This window comes from Miniopterus schreibersii (genome assembly GCF_964146895.1).
Source record: "Miniopterus schreibersii genome assembly, chromosome: 13".
NCBI classification, from domain to species: domain Eukaryota; kingdom Metazoa; phylum Chordata; class Mammalia; order Chiroptera; family Miniopteridae; genus Miniopterus; species Miniopterus schreibersii.
In genome coordinates, this window is record NC_138113.1 from 54,209,242 (window position 1) to 54,220,020 (window position 10,779).

The following is a 10,779-nucleotide window of genomic DNA, read 5'->3' on the forward strand; positions in this document are numbered from 1 at the left end:
AGCATGCTGCATAGTGCTTGGCTTAAAGGATGGGATTTTGACTTACAGGATAGTCATTCCCAGCAGAGGACAGCATGAGTAGAGGTTGGCAGGCAAAGCAGGGCATGATGATGTGGAACCCTAAGATGGGAAGGAGACAGGTCCCAAAGGGCCTGAATTAAATGCAACAACAGGTCATTCATGAAGGTGACTTCAGGCAGTGGAGAACTGCTTGACATTCTGGATTAGGAAGTGGCAGAACCAAGGCTATCTGGGCTTTAGATCCAAGAGCAAATGGATTGGTGAGGAAACGAGCTGTGGTCTTGAGCCAGGGTAGTGTGGCCATCATGGACATGATGGGTGGGGCCCTGGTTGCTACAATTCAGTGGTTAATAGTGTTGGCCTGTGCATTGAAGGGTCACAGGTTTGATTCCCTGTCAAGGGCACATACCTCAATGCAGGTTCACGCCTCCCCCCCATTGGGGCATGTGTGGTAGGCAACAGTTAATGTGTCTCACATCGATATTTCCCCCCCCCCCCCCCCCGCCTCCTATTCTCTCTGAAAAGCAATGGAAAATAAATAATCATTTAAAAAGAAATGACGGGCAGGAAAAGTAGTACAGAACCAACAGAGCTTGGTAACTTACAACGTGAAGAGGGAGGACTCAAATAGGGCTTCAGCTTGTGAGGTTAGGAGAACGTGGTACATGAACAGAACCCCAAAGGGTTCTCTGTAAACTCCACTTCCCCCTTGACACACGTATGGCCTTAACTGCTCTCTGACCACAAAGCCTCACAAAATGCCCTGTGAAGACAAGCCAGACAGAGTAGTCTCTCCCCTTCTACATCTCAGTTCTGGGCCCTCCCTCAGCTCCACTAACTCCACTGCCTTTAACACACAGCTATGACAACCATCCTCCCGTGGCAGGCTGCCCATCACCCAGAATAGCTGAAACCCTCAAGGCCCTCCATATGCTGGCCCCAACCTACCTTTTTGGTATATCTTGCTGACTTGGCATCACTCAGGTCCATGCCCTTCTGTCCAGCTCCACCAGTCCCAGGTGTCTCCTTGAGCTCTTACCTCTGCCTGAACACCCTCCAGCACCTGGCTAACTCCTCCTGGACCCCTGCAGGTCAGCCTGCCCCACCTGCTGGTTAGATGCCCCTCCTTTTGGCCCCACAACTCTGTACTGAAATGGCCTGTTCTTCCTCCTGACCTGTGTTTTTGGGGGCAAATATTGCTTACCATTGACCCCAAACACATGGCACCCTCCTGGACATATTGTAGGTGTTCAAATACTTGAAGGAAGGAAAGGGCAGTCACTCTCTGGACTCATTTCTCACTGCTCCTTCCACCGCCCTTCCTATCCTCAGCTTCTACCTTCAGTGCCCAGCTCATTGACACCTCCGCCATCACTCTCCTTCCCAACTTGTCTAAACTCTGAGTCTGCATCAGTTGGTCTGTCAGCCTTAGCCACATGTGAGCAGGGCAGCAAGTGTTCAAATTAGTGAAAACGCAAAGGCACCAAGCCTGAGCCCCGCCCGCCAGGATGCCCTGTCCAGGAATAAGGCAGAGGAGGGCAACCTTGTTCTCTGCTTCTCTGAACTGCAGCAAGTGGGTAATGAGGCTGGGGAATTCTGCCACCAGGTTGAGAGCCCAGTCTCCTGGGGCCTCCCATGCCACGTTGCCCCACCAACCACTGAAACCCTCAGGCCTCTGAGCTAGAGCCAGTGCCATGCTGCATCTTGCCTGTCATCCTCTCGAAGTCCCCAGAGATGGTGAGCAAACAGCAGCACAAGAACCACAAGAAAACAGCCACACACTGGGCTTTGTCCATAATTATTACTATAATGATTTACAAAAAAGTATTTTTCAGGCAACTGTGTTAAATTATTATACATATCTGGGAGGGGGAGAGGGGTTCCTGGCCCAGGATAAAGACCTCCTTCATGGGAGAGGAACTGTGCCCCCTCACCCCTCTGGGTCTGACTCCTGATTAAGTGGCTTCCCCTCAACTAGTGAAGACCATTAACCCTTCTCTGTCCAGGGTACTGGGGTAAAGAAGGAGCAGCAAGTCAATGAAGTGCTTTGAAGAGGAGAGCGCAACAGACTGTGGCTGCCCGAACCTCCTGCATACTCTGCCCTAGCTCCACAGGGTCCACCTTGGGCCAGAACTCCTCACTGGGAAGGGCAGAATGCTCAGTACTCAGCCTGCACCAAGGCATCCACTCAGGGAGGTGGGGGGAGAGAGTGTAGAAAGTCAGGGATGCCTAGGAGTGACCAGCCTTCTGCACTACAGTCAGGTCAGGAAGGGGAGGTGGCATGAGAAGCAATGATACACCAGTGGGGCGCTGCTGGCTGCCCCTCTTCTACCCCACTCCCCAAGGCTATATAGGTACTCTGGCCCTGGGAGGGACCCTATCAGAGGAAATGGGGGGCATTTGGGTGTCTGGCCTTAGAGCTCGGGGTGGCAGCCCTGCAGGTTAGAGCTAGAAACCATAGGCTTAATTGGCCCTGCCAAGGGGGACACCCAGAACCACCTCAATTCCTACATTCCAGCTCAAGACTCCCACCCATGCAGCTAAACATACCATGTGTGTGCGTGCGTTTGAGTGTGGAGGGGAGGGCTGCAGGGAAGCGCTGTTGCACCACCTGTCCGGGGTTCAGGACATGCAGGGGACCCTACACCTGGTACGCGAGCCCAGACCAGAAAGGGTCAAGGACTTTGGCTTCCCTTTCCTCCCATTCTCCCAACACGCTGCCCCCTCCTTGGGCACTAGAAGGTTTTACGATGAATAGCACGAGTACCATCCTCTTCGTACTCTTTCTTGGAGACCCACATCTTCTTAAAAGTGTCCAGCGAGGCCAGGATGGAGCCACTGTGAGAAGGGAGGGGTGGTGTTCTTGTGGGTAGCCACCCTCTCTGGGCACTCAGAGCTATTTACTTCACCTGGGAGGGAAATCCACCCACCTCCACCTGGCCTGGGCTAACCCTGGGAGAAGTGTCCAGGGCAAAATGGTTTCCTCCCAGAGCCCTCCCTGTGAGCCCTGCCTCACCCGATCCACGTGGAGTACAGCCGTTCCTGAGGGGCCGAGATCTAGAGGGAGCAAGCCACAATGTAACTGCCTGTCCCCACACAGCAGCCCCTGTCCCAGCCTTGGGGGTGATTTCCACAGGGCCTGGGGCCAGACAGCTAGGGCACGAGCCAGAAGCAGGGGGAACAGGCAAATGGGAGGAGAGGCTGGGCTGGGCTAGAGAGGAGAGGGCCTCTGGAGGCGGCATGTGCCTCCTCCCAGGTCAGGGCTACCCAGCACCCCCACGCCCCATGGGCACTCCACAACCGCACCTTGATTTTGACGTCCTTCGGGGCGAGTTTCTTCACTTCACTTAGTAAGCGGTCGCCAAAGCCTGTGAACATGAGGCCAGCTAGCCTGGGGCCCACACCCGGCCCTCACCGCTAGCTCCCTGGATCCAACCTGGTGCCCCCCAGTTGCAGCCCTCCCTTCAGCAGTTCTTTCCAGGATTAAGGGTAGGTATGAGCCACTTGAAGGGCAGCAAAGACCCAACACCAGGCCTGTAGGTGGTCCAGCTCCCAGAGGTGACATGAGATGGAACCCCAAGTCACCTGGCTCTGCTGTCCCCCCACATTTCTCCTCACCAATGTTCCAGCAGCCCAAACCCACCAGAAGCAAAGTCAAAGGCAAATGACAAATCAGGAGAAAACATTTACCATTCTGCCCATCAGATGGACAGAGATCACACACAGTGTCGGGCAGGTGGTGAGCACAAGCTCCCAGAAGGGAAACTTGGGCAGCACCCACCCAATAGCAAGGGCACACCCGCCCTGACCTGGCTGTTCTACTCTAGGATTTACTATTTCGGCATATTCTCACCACATGAAGTGACTGAAGGAGAGCACCCACTGAACAGCTCTGATTAGAAGTGATTGCAACTCTCAAAGGCCATCAGTGGGACAATGGCTATGTGGCACATCGGTCACTGAAACACCGCACAGCCATATGAAAGAACTTACATGGGTAGGAAAAGACCTTCCAGATAAGATGCTAAGTGAGCCATACATGGTCGGGACGTGCAGAACCTGCAGTCTGTGTGTATGTGGGGTTGATGCACATTTGTTTATATGTGCAGGGAGGTAGCTAACAGGTGCCTAAGAAACCAGCAAATCCTGTGTGCAGGGAAGGAGTGACCAGCACCATAGGGATAGGGCACTTCATCTAACACATTTTAGATCTCATATACACTTATCACCTATTTATGAAGTGAGTAAAATGTAATTTAAAATCTTACTCTTTTAAAAAAAATTGACCACTGAGCACCAAAAAGCCAGTAGAAAACAGGCCATGTCCCAGACTGCAAGGAGTGGGACACAGGTAAAGGTCCAGCTGCCCTTGGCCCCCAGAGTCCCAAAACCACCTCCCAAACCAGGGCACCTTTAAACAGTGTGGAGCCGCCTGAAAGCACGATGTTGGCGAACAGCGTCCGGCGGAGGTCCAGGTCAGACTTGTGGATGGCAAAAGCCAGCACCTCGTGGAGTCCCTCGCTCTCATCCCCTACCAGGTCTGGCTGGAACAGCAACTCGGGGGCGCGGAATCGTGCTGGCCCCACCTTTGGAAGATATGATTGAGGCAGACAGGCATCTTCCTCTTCCAGGTCCCAGCAGCACCACTGCCACCCAGGGCCAGGCCTGGCAACTTACATCAAGCATGCTCCCGTCTGGCAAGGTGTACTGCACCTTCTCTGTCTCCAGAGCCTCATCCTTCTGCGGGTTGATGGATAGGTAGCAGGCTCTCTGTGAGGGAGGAGCAGGGACACACCCTTAGAAGGTGGGACTAGGACACCCACACCCAGGGCTCAACTTCAAGCCTTGGTCCAGCCCTCCTCCCCTGCCACCCCCCTCCAGGTCATCTCCACACCCTCCTGCCCTCTGGTCACCTCTTTGATGGTCCGAACAACCTCAAACTCAGCTGAGGTGTGAAAGTCAAAGCCTTCCTTGCGTAACAGCAGCCGGAGATAGCGGGAGACGTCGCGGCCGGCAATGTCCACCCGCATGATTGAATGCGGCATGGCAAAGCCCTCGTAGATAGGGACAGCATGGGTGACCCCGTCCCCCGAGTCTAACACCACTCCTGTTGTTCGTCCTGTTGCATACCTGTCAGCAGGTCAGCATCCCCTCAGCCAGTAAGGAATGGGGACCTCCCACCCCTGGAAGGGACCCTGAGACAACTGCACGAGGAACTGCCCAAAGGGATAATCATCAGGGGGCTGTTTCTACAGGGAGGTCAGACATCTGGTCACCTTGAGCAGGAGGACAGCCCCAGGGAGGATTGGGACTCGGGACCACTCACAGGCTGAGTACGGCCTGCATGGAGATAAATAGGGCCGGCACGTTGAAGGTCTCAAAGAACACCTCTGCAGCCTTCTCCCGGTTCTTACTGGGGTTGAGCGGGGCTTCCGTTAGAAGAACAGGATGCTACGAGGGACGGCAGAGTGTGGGCATGTGCATAGACAGCATGCTAGGCCCCAAAAGGATCTTTCCAGAGAGCCCCCCCCCACCCCACACCCGCTGTGAGAATGTGTAGTTGCAGCCCGATGTCCTTCTTGAGGGCACAATCCTGTCACCTGCTGGCAGTTATTCTTCCAAAGAGCCAGCTCTCTCTGGAAGTTCTGCTTGGCTGCCACTGACTGCTGTGCCCCACCCCACCCCCCAGTGAAGAGGCAGCAGGCCCCATCAAAATGCACGAAATGTGGGAGCCTGACCAACGGGGAGCACAGCAGGAGGGGCACAGCGAGGGGATGTGGAGCCTGTGGGAGGCCCGGCTGCCACACCTCCTCCGAGAAGGTCTGCAGCTGGTCCTTGGAGTAGACGTACTGCCAGATGCGCTCCATGTCATTCCAGTCCCGCACCACGCCATGCTCCATGGGGTAGCGCAGAGTCAGAAGCCCCCGGTGCTCCTGCACAGGAGGGGTAGAAAGGCCAGTGTGGCTCTAGGCCCCTCACCCAACCTTTGCTTTCTGCCTTCCTGGAAGCTGCCCCTTCACCTGCCCTGACTAGAACCACCGCTGCTTACAGGGTGTCCCCATGCACTGAGGTGGGTCCTTAACTCAGTGTAGGCTCAATTGTCTGGCAGCCTCTCAGGCTCTCAGAGCCTAGCCAGCCTTAGCTGGCCAGGCACAAGGGAGGGTGGTGCCGTGCTTCCTCCCACTCTCCAGTCCCTCCTCTTCCTCCCCTAGCAGGCTTTTCTATACTCAATGCCAGCATATCCCTCCCTGCCCAGCTTCCATCTCCTTCATTCATGGTTACTGCTCCCATCAGCGCCTGTACAGTCCCCTCTTGTGGTCACCTGTCACCTCCCACCCCCACTCCTCCTAGCTCCCCAGCCAGTGCTCACATCTCCTGCATGGACTTGCCCTTCGATGTCCCCCATAGCATGTCCCTTCCTGCCAAGCACCACTTTGCCTCTCTTACGCTACTGACTCATCTCCTGAGAGCTCCTATCTGTGCCCCCAGCTCAGGCCTCAGACCCTGGCACCCCAAACTGTGTTCTCCAGGTGCTTAACCTGCACTTGTTTATAATTCTCCCACCCAACATGGCTCTTCCTGAGGGCCTCTCCGGCTGAGTGACCCCTGGCAAGTCACCCCAGCTGGGGTACAAGAGGTGGTTCCACAGCTCTCATGATCAAGTCTGGGTAATTCAGACTTTTAACTCACTTTTTAATCAGTTCTTTCCTCTGCAGCTTCCAAAAGACAGGGCATGAAGTGGTCTAACCGTGCCCTGCCCCCAGGAACCTCTGTCTCATTACAGGGCAGAGTTCTTCAGAGCTTAAAGCCTGGAGAGCCCAGGAGGGCACCTGGCAACTGGCCCAGAGAGCAGAGTCCCAGGGGCCTCTGCAGGACAGCTCTGCCCCCCCAGCCAATGCTCCTGAAGACCCCAAACCCAGGAAAATGCAGGTTACCTCTGCTTTTGGTCCAATGAAGAGGTCCCCTTCCAGGGCTCCAGCCATCACTCGCATGTGCTTAGGGCGCCCGACACTGCAAGGACATGTAAAGTCAGTGAGGTAGGTAGGGGACATGGCTGGAAATCCAAGTCCAATTACAGTGGTCAAGCATCAGGAGGTGGCCATGGAGCAAAGGGATCTGGGATACGGGACTACACAGTAGGTCTTAGCAGGACAGAAAGCTCAGGGTCGGAAGAAAAGGTGTCCCTCTCATAGACGGTAGAGCTCTGGACCATCAGCCCCCCATGGCCCAGTCCTGGCAGAGGGTCAGCTTCTGCAGCCAGTGACTCAGCCCAGGCTCTCGATCTCAAGAGAGCAAGGTTGCCGCCACTGTCTGCAAACCCAGGGAGGATGGCCCAGGAAGCTGGGTATTGGCTCCCTGTACCCCCCACCCACTCAACTGATCCTGCTCCTTCCCACAGCCAGGGCTTCCAAAACAGAGATTCCACACTTTGACCCAAGTTCTCTGCACAACAGGAAACTTAATTAAACCCAAGTGGGGTTCAGAAAGGAAAGCTGGAGCCCTACTGGGTGTTCCATGCTGGCCCATCTCCAGACCAGGCTTGGGGTCTTGGCAAAGTCAGCCACTTCAGGGGCTCCAAGAACCCCAGCCCCACTCCCAGGCTTAGGCTAATCACTCTAAAGCCTGCAGGATTTGAGCTGACACTGAGGGAAAACTTTCCAATGGGCTGGAGTAGCCAAAGGTGTACCCCAGGGTTTTTCTAGGTTTCACCTCCTCTGACCCCGGCCACCACTGGAACCATTCAGGGAAAGACCCTCTGGACTGAGAGTATTTTCTAGAGTCTGAAAATAAGCCCCAAAGAAAACCTCTCCTGGGAGAAAGAGGTAGCTGCGCACTAATTCCCCATCTTCCTCCTCTGAGTTCAGGTCTTTCTCTGGGAAACTTCTCCCTTTTATTGTTGCTGCTGCTACCACGCCCTGTCCCCAGAGGAATGCTGGCAGCTTCTCCTCCCAGGCTCAGTGAGGGACCCAAATCAGACTCCAAAGAGGAGGGGGAAGCCCAGAGCAGCTGTCTGCTCCTTCCAGAGCCCTCAACAGTGTCAGCCTCACAAATCTGGTGTCTTCCCTATGGCTGCTGGGGGTGGGGGTGGGGGTAGGAGTGGGGGTGGGGGGAGGCGGCAAGGTTGGCCTCAAAGACACAGGACTCCTGTTCTAGGAAGCAAACAAAAAGGTTAGGGCTGCTGCCTGAACAACACTTACTAGTTTGGGAAACAGTATTTGGGAATCTGATCTCCTGCAAAGCCAGCCTTGATCACCCCAGAACCCTGCAAGGAAAAACAATGTTTACATTCACCTCCAAATTAAGGCAGTGCCCTATAGTGGAAAGCGTGGGTTGCCTGTTCATGGCAGCTAGAGGAAGCCAAGATCCTGCCCAGAGGGCAAGGTCATTTACAAGTGCACTGGTGGCTCAAAACTGTGTGGGGGTGGGGGGGGCAATTCTACACCCTTTCCCCCCCAAATTTGACAATGTCTATGAGGATGCTACCCATCTAGTGGGTAGAGGCCGGGAACACTGCTAAACACCCTATGGTACACAAGCCAGCCCCTCACAACCAAGAATTATCCAGCCCAGAATGCCAACAAGAGACTGAGAGTCCATCATCATCAAGTCCATCCACCTCTGCAAGCTCAGGGTCAGCTCCCAGCAAGAAGGATCCAGGGCTAAGCTACTCCCAAAAGCCAGCTAGAAGCAACCCCTAAGTGTAGTTTTTTTCAACAGCCCCTGGCTCCCTTGCCCCCAGAACAACAGACCACCGGGAAGACCGCTGGGTGCCTGGGAAACTGGCACCTCTCCAGTGGTTTTCCTAGAGACTGCAAAGAACTCTTGCTCTCACTGCTCCAGCCTGGACCTGGCATCTAGAACCCCTCCCCAACCCCTCTTCACATAGACCTTCATCCCAACACTTTGGGTGTGCAATGCAGGAATAAACATCCCCAAGTTACAGAGCAGCTAGAAGCCCAGAGGGACCATGCAGGTGGCCCTCTGAATTCAGAAGCGTGTGGATTAGCCTAAGTGAATTATTTGCTTGCCAAGAAGGGAAGTGGCCCGGTCCTTCCTGTCCTGCTGGAGAGCATCCCTTGCTGTGGCTCAGGGAGCCCACAGGGGAACTCCAAAAAAAGAGCCACTCCGGGACCGCACGGGGATCCTGTGGGAGGGAGACAGATCCCAGAGAAGGAAGGGAGTCATTATCCAAAAACTCCAAGGCTCGCACACCACAGAACCATTCATTTTCTTCCTACGGACCCGAAATTTCTGAAGCCAGAAATCCTCGGAGGGCAGCGGGCAGCACGCTGAGCCCCAGTGCCGTAGGGCAAGGCCACAAGGAAGCCAGGCATCTTTCCTCTGAGGCTTCCACACAATTATCCCCACGTGTTTATGGGTCCTGAGCCCTCTCCGCGCCCGGCCGGCGGCGGCAGTTCCGCTCCACACTATGAGCACTTCACGGGAGGGTCAGAGTGGCAAGCAGCCCACCAGGTGGCGGTGGACTTGCGGCTGGCAGAGCTGAAACTGCATTTTTCCCCGTCCAGGGAAAGGAGGGCAGTAGGGCCTGTTCCCTCTGAAGGTCCCGCCTGGGGTGCAGCCCCCTTGGGAAGCGCGGCTGTAAAGGTCCCCAGGCCGACCCTCTCCAAGAGATGAGGCCCGCAGCGCGCAAAAGGGCCAACGCCGCCCTTCCTCCACCATGGGGGGCGGACAGAGCCACCGCCCGAGAGAAAGGGGTCAAGGGGCTGGGGTCGAAACCTGCCCAGTGACCCCGCTCGTCCCGGGCAGGGCCGCCCGCTGTCACTCCTGCCCTCCCGAGATGCTCGTCACGGGCCGGCTGGGGCAGGGCTCGGGCAGGGGCTCCGCGGCGCCGGCGTGGGGCTGGCCCCAGGCCCAGGCAACAGCGCCAAGCGGGCGCGCGGACCCCGAGCGGGCGACGCGCGGAGGACGAGCCCAGACGGGCGGGGTCCCTCCCGGCGCCTCCGCGTGCGATCCGGGGGCGGGGCGCCCGCCTTCTCCCCCACCCCCCGCCCCCGGCTGCCGGGCCTCACGTTGTCGATGACCACGGGCTGGTTGGCGATGATGTCGTAGGACTCCATGGCCGGGCCGCGCCGGCCCAGCCCAGCAGGCAGGCGGCAGGCGGGACCGGGGGCGGGCGGGCGGGCGGGAGGACCAGACCGCGGTAGCTCCAGATGCGGCGCCGCGCCCCTCCCACTCGGAGCGCGCAGCCTACGCGAGCTGCTCCAGAGCGCGCCCCGCGGCCAATCACGGCTCCCACCTGGGCGGAGTGACGGCCAGCGCCCCGGGCCAGCGGCGGACAAAGGGGCGGTGTCGCCGCGCCCTGGCCAGCCAATTGCGGTCGCCCGGAAGAACTGCCGGGGGCTTCCAAGGTAGGTTGCGCTGTGTGTAGATGACGTCATGGCCTCTCTCTTAAAGGGGACGCGGGTGAAGTCAGGAATCCGCGAGGTCACCTGGCGAGGAAGATGCCTTTCGGGCCCCCAGCATCTCCGATGACGCTCCTTCGTGATCGCGCAGTCCCCCAGGAGGCTGGCGCTGGCTCTTTCGCCCAAAGCATTTATGGAGCACTGAGGAGGATCCTTTCCCTTGCAACAATTACAATTTAGTGGTAACTTGGTAGCTGGCGTTTATCCAGCACCTACTCTGGTGCTTGCGGAGCACTCCTACCCACTTTGTATAGATTATATTAAATGGGGCAATAACTCTACCAGATAATTGTCTTATTATTCCCATTTTACAGATGTGGACACAGAGGAGCCT

At 56.6% G+C, this 10,779-nt stretch overlaps 1 protein-coding gene across 2 annotated transcripts; it reads right to left on the bottom strand.

Annotated features, from left to right (window-relative positions):
* Positions 1–1,808: 1,808 nt before the first annotated feature.
* ACTR1B (actin related protein 1B) lies at positions 1,809–10,258 on the bottom strand. Of its 2 annotated transcripts, none has more exons than XM_081156104.1 (11): positions 10,053–10,258; positions 8,220–8,284; positions 6,957–7,032; positions 5,829–5,954; positions 5,348–5,472; positions 4,935–5,151; positions 4,699–4,791; positions 4,433–4,607; positions 3,328–3,389; positions 3,038–3,078; positions 1,809–2,859 (listed from the first exon to the last, which is right to left on the bottom strand). In XM_081156104.1, exons 1-11 carry the CDS (start codon positions 10,098–10,100, stop codon positions 2,757–2,759), a joined length of 1,131 nt encoding a protein of 376 aa, XP_081012230.1. In that variant the 5' UTR covers positions 10,101–10,258; the 3' UTR covers positions 1,809–2,756. The 2 variants fall into 2 exon arrangements, with proteins under 2 accessions (XP_081012230.1, XP_081012231.1); XM_081156105.1 differs by lacking the exon at positions 10,053–10,258 and adding an exon at positions 9,265–10,019.
* Positions 10,259–10,779: the final 521 nt, after the last annotated feature.

Coding starts and splice junctions, on each gene's coding strand:
- ACTR1B (XM_081156104.1), bottom strand. CDS start 10,100: ATGGAGTCCTACGACATCATCGCCAACCAGCCCGTGGTCATCGACAAC. Junction 4,792..4,934: donor TTGTTCGGACCATCAAAGAG/GTGACCAGAGGG, acceptor CCTCCCTCACAG/AGAGCCTGCTACCTATCCAT. Junction 4,608..4,698: donor CAGACGGGAGCATGCTTGAT/GTAAGTTGCCAG, acceptor TATCTTCCAAAG/GTGGGGCCAGCACGATTCCG.